The sequence below is a fragment of the Babylonia areolata genome, chromosome 3 (assembly GCF_041734735.1).
Source record: "Babylonia areolata isolate BAREFJ2019XMU chromosome 3, ASM4173473v1, whole genome shotgun sequence".
Lineage (NCBI taxonomy): Eukaryota > Metazoa > Mollusca > Gastropoda > Neogastropoda > Buccinidae > Babylonia > Babylonia areolata.
Genome location: NC_134878.1, coordinates 14280640 through 14297603, shown reverse-complemented (window position 1 = coordinate 14297603; position 16964 = coordinate 14280640). Strand labels below are relative to the sequence as shown.

The window sequence follows — 16964 nt, the reverse complement described above, 5'->3', positions numbered from 1 at the left end:
GTAAGCTTCCGTGGCGAAGTAAAGTAAGCTTTCATGGTGCAGTAAAGTAACCTTTCATGGTGCAGTAAAGTAAGCTTTCATGGTACAGTAAAGTAAGCTTCGTGGTGAGGTAAAGTAAGCTTTCATGGCGCAGTAAAGTAAGCTTTCATGGCGCAGTAAAGTAAGCTTCCATGGCGCAGTAAAGTAAGCTTTCATGGCGCAGTAACATACACCGAGTTCAGAATCCTTCAAAGTGATATTCTCTCTGTCTCTGTCTCTGTCTCCCTCCCTCCACGATGTCTAACTCGTTTATGCTATCCTTCCTTCTCTGTGTATCTCTGTGTCTGTCTGTCTCTGCCTCTTTCTGTATCTGTCTGCCCCCCCCCCCACCCCCACCCCCCCTCCTCCTCTCACTCCCTCGTCACCCCCCCCCCCCCCCACCTTGTGTATGTGTGAAGCGAAAAGGGGGCGGATTTGTGCATTTTGCCTATGTGTGGAGTACGGAAGAGGGGGGGGGGGTGCGTGTGTGTGTGTATGTGCGTGCGTGTATGTGTATGAGCATGTATTTGTGTAAGTGTGTGTCAGTGTACATGTATGTGTGTGTGCGCGCGGACTTGTGTGTGTGTGTGTGTGTGTGTGTGTGTGTGTGTGTGTGTGTGTGTGTGTGTGTGTGTTCCTAAGCATGCATAATGCATGTGGTGGTGAGTGGTAGATAAGGTGGATTCTGAAAGACGTGAGGTTTCGGAATTTAAAAAAAATAAGAAGAAGAAAAAATAGAAGAAAATCGGTCACACACTCCAACAAAACAAACCGCAAGACTGACATCTGTTCCATCAGATCCCGTACGTCTGTCAATCAAAACATGTTATTGTTGTACACTTCAGGCTACTACGCAGATATTCATACACTCTCATGCATGCATTGACACTGACTCGACTGAGTCAAAGTGCTCAATCTATTTCCCCGTCTAATCATTAGCAAACCCCGGGCACAGGCCCTCGATCGAGTTACTCAGTCGTGTAACCAGCGGGATTATTATGAAGTGTTCTTGGAAACTGACTGAGGAGAAACAGGATCATCACAGCTAAGTGATAACGTACTTTAGGCCAGCAGTGTGTATCACCTAGGTCCAGTGTAGGATTTGCTTTAGTCCGCTTTGCTGTTGCAAGTTATTGGCAAGTTATTCTTTTCTGTTTTTTTTCCGCATGGAGTTGGCCTTCATCAAGATTTTGCGCCTTATAAATAGTAGTAGTAGTAGTAGTATTTTTATGTATTTATCTTCTTTTTTAAGTTTTGTTATTTATTAATTTATTTTTGTTATTTTATTTTATTTTATTTTATTTTTATTCTTATTTTTTCTCAAGGCCTGACTAAGCGCTTTGGGTTACGCTGCTGGTCAGGCATCTGCCGCGTTGGCAGATGTGGTGTAGCGTATATGGATTTGACCGAACGCAGTGACTGACGCCTCCTTGAGCTACTGATACTGATACTGGCAGCTGTTGTGTTATTTCTATGTTTGTGAAGAGAGAGAGAGAGAGAGAGAGAGAGTGTGTGTGTGTGTGTGTGTTTATTTGTTTGTGAAGAGAGAGAGAGAGTGTGTGTGTGTGTGTGTGTGTGTCTTTAATATTTGCACTTTCTGATTGGTTTGTTGTATTTCGTCGTTGTGTGGAATGTGTCAGGCCTCGACTGCGTGCATATATATCTGTGTACCTATCAGAGTGGATAACTCCTAAGGAATCTGACCGAAGAAGACAAAACTTTCGTTGCCGTGGGTTCTTTTTCAGTGCGCCAAGTGCACCTGAGCTGCCGGACACTACGGGACCTCGGTTTATCGTCTCATCTGACTAGTCAGTCGACTGACTAGACTCTCAATTCGATTTCCAGCCACCAGTCAAACCTGGGAGAAAGGGCGAGAGCGGGATTCGAACCCAGACCCTCACTGACACTGTAACGATGAGCGTCTTAACCATTCTACCACCTTCTGGATGATCTTTATTGGAGTTCACGCTCTTTGTCCTGCCCCATTTAATTAATGATGGAATGATACGTAATTCAGATGTATCCATTCATCCATCTATCTGTCAATGATAATGACTGTCTTAAATAATTCTGCAGCATGGTTACCCGGTAGCGATACAAAAGTGCGAGAGTGTCGTTAGTCAGCTCATTAATTTTTGCCTCGTGATTGACGATCGATACATGCTGCTTCTCACTTTTGAGCGTTGATAATGATGATGATAATAATAATAATGATGATAATAACCGCAATGGAGAAGATTGCCGGAAGAACAACAACAACAACAACAACTACTACTACAACGACAACGATCTAGGTCAACCTACAACGGCACTAGACTGTGCAGTAGTGGCGTGAGTGACGCGTACTGTAACAACTCGGTCAAAACATAGTCGTTCGAGCGCCCGTGTTATTTTCGTAGGCTCCCCTGTATAGAAGGCTTGAAAAGCGCGGCTTGCTGTATATCATACCTTCCTCAGCTGTTTTTGGAGCTTTTGGATAGGTGGTGGTGGGGTGAGGGGGGGGCGAGGGTTTGGGGTGGGGGTGGAGGGGGGGGGAGGCGGGGAGCTCAGTCCGTCTCCCCCCCCCCCCCCCCCCCCCCCCGTCTGCTCTTATTCACCTTTTTTTTTTTTTCACCACGTTTCTCACTACCACCAACCCCCCCCCTGCCCCCTCCCTCCCTCCCCCTCCACTCACTCACATACACACCACCACCCCCACCACCCCCACACTTCACACCCACCACCTCCTTCCAGCTGTTTTCCTTTCCGTTCCTCCTTCCTCAACAGTAGTGGCACACACAAACATTCAGATTGATCATGCGTTAAAATTAAAAGGTGAAGGTTGTCTTGCAGCCCCCCCAGCCGCAACTGACCAATGAGCGTCCGTCTTGGTGTCACACCCATGCTTGCCGCTTCCTGATTGGTGGATCTTGGAGGCTTGGCCCCCCGGCTGTCGCCAGCACCACGCGACACACACACACACGGAGACGTTGAGAGAGAGAGAGACCGGCGAAACCCATTCAGATCGAAGTGGCTGGAAGCTTCTTATCACATCCTTTCTCGCTCTAAAGCAGTGGTGCTGGAAAGTTGCAGGCTGTCATCATCATCATCATCACAAGGTAAGACGATTATTAGTTCTTCTTCTTATTATTATTATTATTCCCGGCCCGAAAAACCGGCAGGCTTTTCTGTCCTTGTTCAGTATTGCCGATGATGAAATATTTATTCTGTGTCCGCCATGAAAAAGAAAAAAAAAAAAAAAAAAAGAAGAGGAAGAAGAAAAGCCCAGACTGAAGCAGGCAAGCGAGGAGTGGTTTCGAGGCAACGGACAGTATTCAGTGTGCACTGAACAAAGCCACGTGTCTGTATCTCTGAAACCTACACAGATATTATACAGTCAGTAAAACTCAGATATGATCATTGCATGTGCATACTCTTAAATCCGCGTGTACATTTTTATTTCTTTGATTATCTGACTCATTAATGGGCGAATTTTTTTATTTTTTTTATTTAATGTCTTTGGTTCATTTGGTCTGTTGATGTTTAGACAGGTCCGGTATTGTTAGTCTAGGCTGGCAATTGAGTGTGTGTGTGTGTGTGTGTGTGTGTGTGTGTGTTCACATGTGGATTCTTTGATTTAACGTCTTTTTTCTTTGAGTGATTTTAGGTGGGTATGATTGTGTCCCTGTGTGTGTGTGAGTGTGTGTGTGTGTGTGTGTGTGTGTGTGTGTGTGTGTGTGTGTGTGTGTGCCACGGTGTTTGTGTGTGTTCATAAGCATGTGTAAGGTCATTGAAGATGTTAAAAGATTCGGTTCTTTGACTAAAAAAATGTTCCCAGAACAGACAAGTCTAGAACGTGCAAGACTGAGAGCTGATAAAAAAGAGTGTTAATTAAAAAGAAACATACCCTGAAGATAAGTCGAGAATGTCCAAGGAGTGTTGTTAGTAACAGATTTTTGATGAAAAAGAAATATGCCCTGAAGATAAGTCGAGAATGTCCAAGGAGTGTTGTTAGTAACAGATTTTTGATGAAAAAGAAATATGCCCTGAAGATAAGTCGAGAACGTCAGTGAGTGTTGTTGAAGGATTGTTAACCAAAAAGAAATATACCCTTAAGATAAATCGAGAACGTCAATGAGTGTTGTTAAATTGTTAATTAACAAGACATATAATAATAATAATAATAATAATAATAATAATGATAATGGTATTTATATAGCGCTGAATCTTGTGCAGAGACAAATCAAAGCGCTTTCGCACCAGTTATTAACACGCATGTATAACTCTAAAACTGTAGAAACTAAAGACAAGGAAGAGGCAGGGAAGGGAGGCTATTTTGGGAAGAGGTAGGTTTTAAGGCCAGACTCGAAAGAGCTGGGAGTGGAGACTCACTCAGAATATGAGTAGAGAGCGTCCAGTAGTGTTGTTAACAGATTTTTGACTAAAAAGAAATGTGCCCTAAAGATAAGTCGAGAACGTTAACGAGTGTTGTTAAAGGATTGTTAATTAAAAAGGAATATACCCTGAAGATAAGTTGAGAGTGCCCACAGGAATGTAGTTGTTAAAGGATTGTTGATTGAAGAGATATATACCCTGAAGAAGTCGAAAATGTCCAGGGAGTGTTGTCATTAACAGATTGTTGACTGAAAGGAAACGTGCCCCTAAGATAAACCGAGAACGTCCAAGAGTGTTGTCAAAATATTGTCAAGTCTCTGGAGCCTTGAAAACAAGTAGGAGAATTCAGTTTGTTACAAGACCGTTAATGAAAAAGAAACAAGTGGTTGAGACAAGTCTTGTGCGTGCAAGGAGAGAGAAGAGAGACTCGCCATACAAGCCAACAAAATCCCTCCCCCCCCCCTCCACCCCTCCGCCCCCCACACCTCACCCCTCTCCCCAGGCAGCACTCTTTGACCTTTACAACTGTTACGTGGACAAATAACCCAGTCGTCCAACCCCGCACAACCTCCACGGGCATTCTATCGCCGCGGGCCAGACCGCCACACAAACAAAAGCCGTGCAGGCCATCTAATCCAACTGAACTCACGTCTAGTATTACAAAATTGGCCGGCAATCCCTATTCGCAGTTCGCCTATATACTCAGTTGCTTTCTGTGTGATGTGTGTGTGTGTGCATGTGTGTGTGGGTGTGTGCGTGTGTGTGTGTGTGTGTGCATGTGAGAGAGAGAGAGAGAGAGAGAGAGAGAGTGTTTGACAGAGAGAGAAAGTGAAAGGCTGAACAGGCGAAATAGGACAAAGAGTCCACCTCTTACTAAGAGACTGAGGTCATTGTAGAGGGTCAGGATGGCCGCACTGTCACAGAGAATAGACGACACGGAAGTTGGCGAATCAAGGTGGCAGAATGGTTAAGACGCTCAGCTGCCAATACAGAGAGTCCGTGAGGGTGTGGGTTCGAATCCCGCTCTCGCCCTTTCTCCTAAGTTTGACTGGAAAATCAAACTGAGCGTCTAGTCTTTCGGATGAGACGATAAACCGAGGTCCCGTGTGCAGCACGCACTTGGCGCACTGAAAAAGAACCCATGGCAACGAGAGTGTTGTCCTCTGGCGAAATTACGTAAAATGAAATCCACTTTCATAGGTACACAAATATGTAAGCATGCACTCAAGGCCTGACTAAGCGCGTTGGGTTATGCTGCTGGTCAGGCATCTGCTCAACAGATGTGGTGTAGCGTGTATGGATTTGTCCGAACGCAGTGACGCCTCCTTGAGAAAGTGAAACTGAAACTGAAACTGGCGAATCAGTCTGACCTGCCGCTCTGTCCCGTCACATTATGGAGGGTTACGTGTTGGGTATTTCCAGCCAGGACCAGCGTTACGTTAAGATTCCCACCGCCCGCTTGTATATTTGTGATCTTTGAGTGAACGTGACTGTTGTTTGAAATCCGCGTCAGACGGATTTGTTTGTTTTGCCAGTGGGGCCACTGGTGGTGTGATGACTTTTTCCTCGCTGTCTTCTTCCCCGTTTTCTCCGCAGCGTTTCACACACACACAGACTGGTGCACGCGCGCGCGCACACACACACACACACACTAGTGCACGCACACACACACACACACACACACACAATGCACGCACACGCACACACACACATACACACACACACTGGTGCACGCGCACACACACACACACTGGTGCATGCACGCACACACACACACACACACACACACACACACACACACACACACACACACACACTGGTGCACGCACACACACACACACACACACACACACACACTGGTGCACGCACACACACACACACACACACACACACACACACACTGGTGCATGCACACACACACACACACACACACACACACACACACACACAAACACTGGTGAACGCACACGTATACCTGCACACATGCAAACACACACTCGTTAAACTGAAGACAGCAACTCGCGTTCACTGCAGACTGGAGAGAGAGAGAGAGAGAGAGAGAGAGAGAGAGAGAGAGAGACAGACTGACGGAGACAGAAGGACTACCGAAGATAATTATAAATAATAATACATTCACTGATTTCATCCTGTCGCGTCAGTTTCACCGGCTGGCAAACAAAGGCAGGCACAGCAGATTTATATATGCCTATATATGACCACAGTGCAGAGTGACGCAATGTTGTAAGATTGTGAAAAAAAAAAACCCACTCCGTGCTGTGTGTGTATGTGTGTGTGTGTGTGTGTGTGTGTGGTATGTGTGTGTGTGTGTGTGTGTGTGTGTGTGTGTGTGTGTGTGTGTGTGTGTGTGTGTGTGTTCATTAGACAGGCGCCGAATCGAACTGAAAAGTTTTGTCGACATTATAAAGAGAAGTAAAATGTTCTAACGACACAACAGTGGCGACTGTCAGTATCACTCCGTGTATCAATCTGTTTTTGTATCTCCCACTGCCCCTTATTTGGTGTCAGCTTGCAGATAGATACCAAACTACCTACCTCCCACCAGATCTGTTAGCAAATTAACAACCCCGCCACTTGTTCGACCACGTATGCTAAGTACTGAGGGTAGAGCTCGCGCCGTTTCAGTTTACGGCCAGGTTTCAGATCGTCACTGACGTCAAACCGAACTCATGCTATATCCGGCTTCAGTCGAGATGGTCTGATTCGACGGATCTGTACTGACTAGACGTCTAGTGAAGGTCTGGTGGCCCTTCAGTGTTTCGCAATACATGTTTTTTTTGGGGGTTTTTGTTGTTGTTTTTTTGCGTTTGTGGTATCGCTTTGCTGTTATTATTATCATTATCATTATTATTGTTATTGTTGTCGTTGTCATCATCACTATTATCATGTTTATCTTTTGTCAAGTTATTCTTATTATTAGCTCATTCGTTTATCTATGCACTCTGTCGCACTCGTATATTTACGAACAGAAGAAGCCTATATATAATAGCCTTATTTTCACCCTAAATGGATCAATTCCCGCGCTTCGAAGCTTTTTTTTTTTTGGAACTACTGAAAAAATGAACCTGTATAACACTGTTAACAGCTTTTCTGTTTAAGTTGTATCAAGTTATTTTCCAGCTTTGTTTGTTCAGATTATCGGGGACACACACACACACACACACACACACACACTGACTTTCACATACACTTACACAGACACACTCGCACACACACTGACACACTTACACACACACGCACGCATGCACGCACACACACACATACACACATACTCTCTCTCTCTCTCACACACACACACATATGACAACATCGTAAAACAACATCTAAGGGAATGTCGTAAGCTTTGGCTGTGGGTGTATGCTTCTTTTCCTTTATCCCAATTTCTGTGTAAGTCCAGAGAGAGAGACAGACAGAGAGAGTAAAACAATGTGCTAGGGAGTGCCGTCAGCTTATTGATTTGTGTGTGGGAGTGTGTCGCTTCTCATTTCCTTTATCCCAATCTCTGTGTAAGTCCAGAGAGAGAGAGAGAGAGAGAACAAAGAAGAACAAAGAATAAATGTTTTAATTGCGTATAGGCCTGTGACCCGTTGCAAACATAATATACATAAAGAAACCTACACAAGGCACACAAATAAGTCACAGAGAGAGAGAGACAGATACAGAGAGAGACAGAGAGACACACACAGAGAGAGTAAAACAATGTCTTAGGGAGTGCCGTAGCTGTGAGAGTACGCCGCTTCTCTTTTCCCGTATCCCTATCTCTGTGTGTTTATATAAAGCCCCCACCCCCCACGCCCCCCGGCCATCTTAGTCTTACCCTCTATTAATTTTTATTATTTTATTTTATTTTTTTAAGAATCATACTTTCATACCATTGAGAGACAGAGAGAAAGATTGCATCTCACAGTCACAGATAAATCTCCGTCCGCCGGCCGGCTCCGGCTGTTCTTGCATGGCCTGTTTACCTACATGGCGGGGTAAGTAAACAAAACAGGCGACACACGTAAAATGTTAAATGTTACATGTTTGTCTGAGTGTGTATGTGTGCCGCGTGCCTGACCGTTTTAAATCGGATTGAATGACACAGGAAACGAATGATGAGCGCCTAATGGCCGCATGGCCCGTTAGTCGGCCGGCCCTACCCAGGAAGGCATTGAGCCTGTTGTGCCCGTGTTTGTAAAGCCGGCGCTTAGAGCTTGGTCTCCGACCGAGGATAGGCGCTATGTAAGTATCCATATCAATCAATCAGTAAATACATACAGCTGTTCCAGAGAGAGAGAGAGAGAGACAGTGGGAAGCCGGGGGTATGTAGGTGTGTGTATGGGGACGTTGATGATGAGTGAGGGTTGATGACCTTTTAACCTCCACCACGGCTTTGGGGGATTGGCGAGTTTGTGAAAACGCTGTTTGTTTGTTTAAACAGTATTTTATTTGGAACATGTCACAATACAACACAGATATAGATGAACAGGACAACAAGAAAATCTTATATAAAGTCCTGCTGTTGTTTTTGTTTTTGTTTTGTGTGTATGTGTGCGTGTGTGTGTGTGTGTGTGTGTGTGTGTGTTTTACTTCCCAGGTATTGATTAATAGGAATTACTCAGAAGTAACACATTGGCACACTTGTATGGGGGACTGAAAAAAAAAGGATGCCTTTGGCGAATGGCTCAGTAGTATTGGAATTTCCTGATGCATTTATTTCCTCGCAGAGGCCGACTGGGTCGAAACATGACGGTAAGAAAAAGAAAAAAAAAAAGAAAGAAAAAAGACATTGAATAGTGAACACTTTGTCACTCAGTGTTTCCTACTCTCTATCTCAGCACATTCTCTCTCTGTCTGAGTCCTGATTTAACCGGTATGTGTGTGTGTGTGTGTGTGTGTGAGAGAGAGAGAGAGAGAGAGAGAGAGAGAGAGAGAGAGAGAGGTAGATAGATTAATACGAACCCTGAGGGGAAAACAGTTATAATCATTTATAAATACACACCGTCCACCGAGAGAGAGAGAGAGAGAGAGAGAGAGAATGTGAAAAGGAAAACGGTTTTTATACTCTGCGCATGGCCTTCACGAAAAAAAAAAAAAAAGGGCTCTGGTGTGCGTGTGACAGTGGGGGGGGGGGGGGGGGCCCATCATCCGCCGTCTCCACTGGGAGAGGGGAAAAAAAAGAAAAAAGAAAAAAAAAAAGAAAGGAAAGCAAAAGGCTTGCGGTGTTTGTGTTTGGGCACTTTTTTTTTTCTTCCCCCCCCCCCCCCACTTTTTTTTTCTTCTTTCTTTTTTTTAACCCCCCACCCCCACTCCCCCCCCACCTCCCGTCGGTCGCCACGTCGGCAGTTTTTCAACACACATGACGAAACTCACCCCATGTCACGTGTGGAGATGGGCTGGCAGGAAACACATCACTGAGAATGGGCTGATTCAGTTGTGGTAGTGGTGGTGGTGATGACGGATGGTTGGTGGTGGTGGTGGTGGTGGTGGTGGTGGGAGGTGTTACTCCCACAGGCGCCAGATATCGAGACGGAAAAAAAAATTGCTTTAACTTGAAAAATCGGTTGAGAGGGTGGTTTGGGTGGGGGCGGAGGTGGGGGGGGGGGGGCGAGAGGGGTGTAGAGAGACAGAGAGAATGTGTGTGTGTGAGAGAGAGAGACACATAGAGAGTTGTTGATAATGTCTTGTCATTTCAAGTCACAGTTAAATTAGTTGCACTCTGTCAGTAAACACTCTCTAATTAATGAGAGAGACAGAGACGGGGGAACATTGAGAAGCCAGGGCACACACACACACACACACACACACACACACACACACACACACACACACACACACACACACACACACACACACACACACACACACACACACACGTGCACTCCGTCGCACACCGGCGGCACATTCAGTTCAAGTTGACACTGAGATCAAGAGAGACTGAACGGCCGCACGAAAACAAACAAACAAACAAACAAACAAAACATCATGTTAAGGCTTCAGTTTTATCCAGGCCTCTTAGTCTTCAGTACAACATTAGGATCAATGTTCGAGGTCAGTCCAGAAGAACAGAGCCTCTGGAAGGTCTGTGATCAAGGCTCTTGACGCTCCAGTTAACCCCTCGGTCCATCCTCCACACACACGCACACACACACACGTGCGCTCGCACACACATTGACAAGGGGTCAAGAGAGAACGGCTGAAGAGAAACTATGTGCTCAGGCTTTTTTTTTTCTTTTCTTTCTTTCTTTCCTCAAACGTCATTCAACATTAGGATCACTCCCCCCCCTTCCCTCCCCCTCGCACCCCTCCCCCTCCCCCATCACCCCCACACAAGTCGGTTAATCTACGGGTTAATAATCCAACCGTTAGTGTGGTCAGTCACAAACCCCGGTGTAACAGTCTCAAACTACTCCCTGCTGTGGAATTTTTACCCCAGGGTCATTCTGGGGCTAGTCTCAAATAAACCTCGGGGTAAGTGATTATTTTATGGCTTGTATGAAGATCGAGCCCCGCCTCCACCAAAATGGATACTACCCCCCGCTTGTACGGGCTTAAGCTGTTGAGTTTCAGTTTGTTTCTCAAGGAGGCGTCACAGCGTTCGGACGAATCCGTATGCGCAAGACCACATCCGCCAGGCAAGATGACTGACCAGCAGCATAACCCAACGCGCTGTCAGGATTTGAGTGCACGCATATGTATTTGTGTTCCTATCAGAGTGGATTTCTCAGTTCTACAGCGGAATTTTGCCTAGAGCCGGACAACACTCACGTTGCCATGGGTTCTTTTTCAGTGCGCCAAGTGCGTCAGTGCTGCACACGGGACCGAGTCAATCGGTTTATCGTCTCATCCGAATGACTAGACCCTCAGTTTGATTTGCCAGTCAAAACTTAGGAGGAGAAAAGGGTGATGAGAGCGGGATTCGAACCCAGACCCTCACGGGCTCTCCGCTGTATTCAGTGGCAGATGACCGTCTTCAAGTTAACCATTTCTGCCACCTTCCATCCTCCATTGAAACTGAAGCTGAAACAAGCTGTTGAAAAAAGGAAGTAGGACGTCCTGGTCTAGCCTTCACTAGCCTTCACTTTTTTTATTTCTAGCCACCCCAGAATTATCCTCATATTCAGTCATTGCGAGGGGGGGGGGTTAAAATTAAACGGCTGGGATTGGGGGATGCGGGGTGGGGTGGGGTGGGCGGGGGTGAGGGGGGTAGATGCTTGGGATTCAGTTCTAAGTTTACCCCCGGGGTCATTCAAGGTGGGTCCACATCTGTGGACGCCGGCATTAACCAGATTTGACCACGGGGGATAAAAAGAAAAGAAAAAAAAGAAGGGTGGGTGGGGAGGGAGGGTGGGTGGGGGTGGGGGGGGAGGGTGTGCCAATAAGCTGCTGCACCGGCAGGTTCGACCGAGACGGTCACGTGACGTAGAGACGACCCGCCATATAAGGAGACCAAATAATAATAATAATAATAATAATCAGCTTGACATCTCCGTTACATTCATTCAGGTTGGAAATATATTGCGTATAGTAAGGAGATGACCGCAAAGTTGTATCTTGGCAGTGACCCTCCCACCACCCCACCATCCGCACGCACACACACACACACACACACACACACACACACACACACACACACTACACACACACACACAGAGTAGGGGTTGGTCACATAGTGGGGAAGGAGAGAGCGGATCGAATGCAGGGGGAGGAGTGAGAAGGGGTGTTGAAGATTATGGTAAACTAATGTGTAGATTATATATATATATATATATATATATATAGAGAGAGAGAGAGAGAGAGAGAGAGAGAGAGAGAGAGAGCTGTTAATGACGTAAGTAAAAGGAAGCCTGTCAACTGAAAAATACAAATGCTGTTATACGAATGATCAATATTGGCATTTAGTCCAGAGCCGTATGTATGTATGTATGTATGTATGTATATATATATATATATATATATATATATATATATATATATATATATAATGTGTGTGCAGAGAGAGGGAGGTACTGGTCAGATCTGAATATGTATTAACAGTCAGGCTTGCTGTGCACGTGACCTTCTGCACGTGCAAAATGTACCACTAAAGCCCTCAATATATCGAACTCGTCTATTGGGCCGGGAATGAGAGGGGGAGGAGGGAAGGGGGGCGGCGGGGGTGGGGCCTGGGGGGGGGGAGTAACAACAACAACAACAACAACAAAACACACACACACTAACTCACCCAGCAAATATTCGTCGCAGTGCACTGTGTTGGACGTGCTGCGTGTCTCGTTTGGTCGGGAGTCAGACGTATTTTCGTCACCTCTGCCGCCAGTCAGTGGTCGAAATCAGGTCAAAGCGTGTCTGCCGCGTGTCTGTCTGGTCTGCGTAGTACAGCAGAGGCACGACTGAGTGTTCTTGTTGATTGCATTTTGTGTCAGTGGTAGTATGAGGAAGGGTAGGCTGAAAGCGTTATACTACTGTATCGGTGACTAAAGTTTGGGGTGGGTAGAGAGAGAGAGAGAGAGAGAGAGAGATGGACAGAACGAAGAGAGACAGAGAGAGAGAGAGAGAGAAAGGGGGGGGAGGAGGGTCATGACTGACGTTGTTCATTTGATTGATCTGTGTCAGTGGAGAAGGGCAAACTGAAAGCGATATATCGGTGACTAAAGTTTGGGGTGGGGAGAGAGATGGAGAGAGAGACACAGGTAGATGGGCAAAACGAAGAGGCAAAGAGAGAGACGGAGGGGAGGGGTTGGGGCATGACTGACAGTGTTCGGTTAATTGATTTGTGTCAGTGGGGAAGGGCAAACTGAAAGCGATATTCTATATTGGTGACTAAAGTTCTCTCTCTCTCTTGAGCTCTCACTATACATGTGGTCCCGTTTTCAAACACCTGAGTGGAAGCTTTTATTAGCTTTTTAAATATTTTTTTTTAATTGCCGTCGTTCGTTTTACACGGATGAATGACCACTGTAACCTTGCCAAGCTCTAAGTCCAAGGGGTGAAGGATTTTCACTCTCTTGGGTGTCACCCGCCGTGCATGACTTGACCCGTCATGGATGACCGCCTTCACATGCAGTTACATGCTTACAGCGTAGACTTTTTTTTTTTTTTTTTTTTTGTGTGTGTGTGTGTGTGTAGATTGTTTGACTGTAATGGTATTGAGGAGTGGTACACATGATCGGAATGTGTGTGTGTGTGTGTGTGTGTGTGTGTGTGTGTGTGCGTGTGTGTGTGGCGGCCCTATCCTCCCTTCCCGCGGCTTGTAACAGTCGCCAACCGAAGTCCGGTTCACTTGTGTTACCGGTAGTGTGAGGAAAATGGGAATCTTCTTCTTCTTCTTCTTCTTTCCGTTACACGACCAACATCGACTTGCCGATGATTCTGTCGTGGTTGATGCATGCTGGGTATTTTCGTGTCCCACCGAACGCTGACATGGATTACAGGATCTTTAACGCTGTGCGTATTTCTTTTTCTGCGTGCGTATACACACGAAGGGGGGTTCAGGCACTACTAGCAGGTCTGCACATACGTTGACCTGGGAGATCGGAAAAATCTCCACCCTTTACCCACCAGGCGCTGTTACCGAGTTTCTTCTTCTTCTTCTGCGTTCACTCGTATGCACACGAGTGGGCTTTTACGTGTATGACCGTTTTTACCCCGCCATGTAGGCAGCCATACTCCGTTTTCGGGGGTGTGCATGCAGGGTATGTTCTTGTTTCCATAACCCACCGAACGCTGACATGGATTACAGGATCTTTAACGCTGTGCGTATTTCTTTTTCTGCGTGCGTATACACACGAAGGGGGGTTCAGGCACTACTAGCAGGTCTGCACATACGTTGACCTGGGAGATCGGAAAAATCTCCACCCATTACCCACCAGGCGCCGTTACCGAGTTTCGAACCCGGGACCCTCAGATTGAAAGTCCATCTCTTTAACCACTCGGCTATTGCGCGAACGCAGCGGGGCTTTGAACCCCGAACACTGGTAAGCACTGAATCAGAAGTCCCAACGCCTGACCGAATCTGCTGTATAATATTCGAGTCCTGGGTCACAAAATAAACCCAAAAGAACATGCATGAAAGTGTGAAGTTGATCGTGTTTGACGATGCAGTCAGATGACTTTTTTTTTTTTTCTCACGTGAGTACACTGAAGCTGAGAGAGTAAAGTATACAGCAACAATGATCGAGTTTCAGTAACTTTGGTGTATGTTAGCTGTTCTGGTAGCATAAGCAGTACTGACTTGAAGTTATGTGCCGTTTAAATGGAGAGGGTTACTGCATATCTGTATTTTTGTTTTAATACTTTTCTCACCAAGCCCCCATAAAGGCTATGCCGGTCTTGAATAAAAGCTGATTTGTGTTTTACATAATTATGTTATGTATTTATTCTGTCGCTGCTGCTGTGTGCACATGCATGACAAGTGATGGGTTAGAAGGATAGGCCCGGCCCTTCCCGTGAATTGATTGATGGGTTGATTTGGGAGTGCCTGGGTTGGCTCCCTTGTACCTTTTTTTAGTAACCCGTGTCACGTGGTGCTAGCATGAGCAGCATTGACTTAAAAGTTGCTGGTAGCATGAGCAGCATTGACTTAAAAAGTTGCTGGTAGCATGAGCAGCACTGACTTAAAAAGTTGCTGGTAGCATAAGCAGCATTGACTTAAAAAGTTGCTGGTAGCGTAAGTCAGCATTGACTTAAAAGTTGTTGGTAGCATAAGCAGCATTGACTTAAAAGTTGCTGGTAGCATGAGCAGCATTGACTTAAAAATTGTATTAGCAGCATTGACTTAAAAGTTGCTGGTTGCATGAGCAGCATTGACTTAAAAGTTGTTGGTAGCAGAAGTCAGCATTGACTTGGTTGAAGTTGTGTACCATTTAAAAGGGAAGGGAGGGGTGGGAGGTGTGGAGCTGGGAGCGCGAGACAGAAATATGCAAAAAGTGAGATTTCAAAAAAATAAATAACGTGATTCATGATGGTGTAACACGCTGTCACGCTTTTTCCATCTCATCAAAGCCTCTGCCTCTCTCTTTGTCTGTAGATCTATCTGTTACACACACACACACACACACACACACACACACACACACACCTCTTTGACTTAAAGGTCGTTCACCTCTTAGGTGATTAATGTAGATCCCTTCCGGGGGGCTTGCTTTTTTCTCTTGTTTTCAGTTTCTGGGTCACCGATATTCGGAATCTCTCTCTCTCTCTCTCTCTCTCTCTCTCTCTCGGGCTGAATGCTAATAAAAGATGGTTTGAGGCAGGTGGATTAACATCTCCTTGTCCAATGTGTGGCGAGAGTAAAGAAGATGAGATACATTTCATGTTCAGTTGCAAAGGATACGAGGAGGTTCGGGAAAACTGTACACTCTTTAAAACAGCTGCAGCAAAGAGGAAAGACCTGGTCAGTGTCTTAACATCAAATGACGAAAATATTATCCTCTCACTTGCAAAATACGTCTCAGAGGCAGTAGATACACGGAAAAAGAAAATAAATGATCAAAATGCCCGTTAATTCAAAATATATACAAACATTAATGGTTTCCAAAATGATTTCTTTGAGGGTTAAAAGTAGAAGCAGATAGAATTAGTATTTGGATGGTCAATCTGATGATGATGATGCTGTTGTTATTTTTTGTGTGTGTGTGCAATTTGTTGGCTGTTGTTTATTGATATAACCTTTGTAACATTAGGTGCGTTAGTTTTTGTTTTTGTTTTGTTTTGTTTTACTGTTTCAAATGACTGGATAAAACGACACTGTCACTTCCCTTGTACCCCCCTGTCACATGGGCTGTTCAGCTAATGACAGTAAAGAGTCAAAGTGTCAAAGTGTCTCTCTCTCCCTCTCTGTCTCTCTCCCCCCCCTCTCTCTCTCTCTCTCTCTCCTGTGTGTACTGTTCTGTGGGGGATCATAACATGACCTTACGGTAAATGGACTATTATACTACCGTCTCCAGTATTTGTGATATATCTTTGTTTGTTTCAGATTCTGTCAAGTTCACCAGCTGACCTTAGACAAAAGAAAGGCAACCAAGAAGTCTCGAAATTTTTTGGTCACTGAGAAAGACACCAAAAGATCTGTAATAAGATTGAATTTTACCGTCCTTCTCAAGAAAAAAACAAACAAACCAAAAACCTCAGAACCAAAAATATCTTTTCTTGTCATTTGACTTGAAGAATAGTCTTATCCATTCAGCCCCTTCCTTCTGATCTGTCTTGGTCTCTCACGTCCAAACTAAAACAGCCAACACCAACCAGTAAGCAAAGTATTAAAAACAGAAGAAAAAAAAACCCATCAATTATCCCATCATGGCCAGCGGACTCAGTGTGACCTTCGTCCGTCGTCTGAGCAACGTGACCTTCCCCCCCACCACCCTCTCCCGCATGGTCCCTGCCTCTGCGTCCACCTCCTCCACCTCCTCCTCCTCCAAGGAGCGCTCACGATCCTTCCAGGATTTCCCCAACAACCCCAGGATTCTGATCACAGGTAAAACAGCAGTCAGGACACGGTTGGTGAGCGCGTGTTAACGGCAGCCAGGTGGCTGGCAAGTCAGGTAGGCTCTGCTGGTCTTAGTAAACCCAGG

General features: G+C 45.5%; 1 protein-coding gene across 1 annotated transcript in view; it reads left to right on the top strand.

The window, feature by feature from the left end:
* The first annotated feature begins 2979 nt into the window (after positions 1–2979).
* LOC143280464 (L-threonine 3-dehydrogenase, mitochondrial-like) overlaps positions 2980–16964 on the top strand; it is a 30435-nt gene continuing 16450 nt past the window's right edge. Inside the window, exons 1-2 of the mRNA XM_076585118.1 lie at positions 2980–3116; positions 16367–16867. Of these exons, the coding sequence (XP_076441233.1) occupies positions 16690–16867 (178 nt within the window). The 5' untranslated portion in view covers positions 2980–3116; positions 16367–16689. The remainder of the gene's footprint in view (positions 3117–16366; positions 16868–16964) is intronic.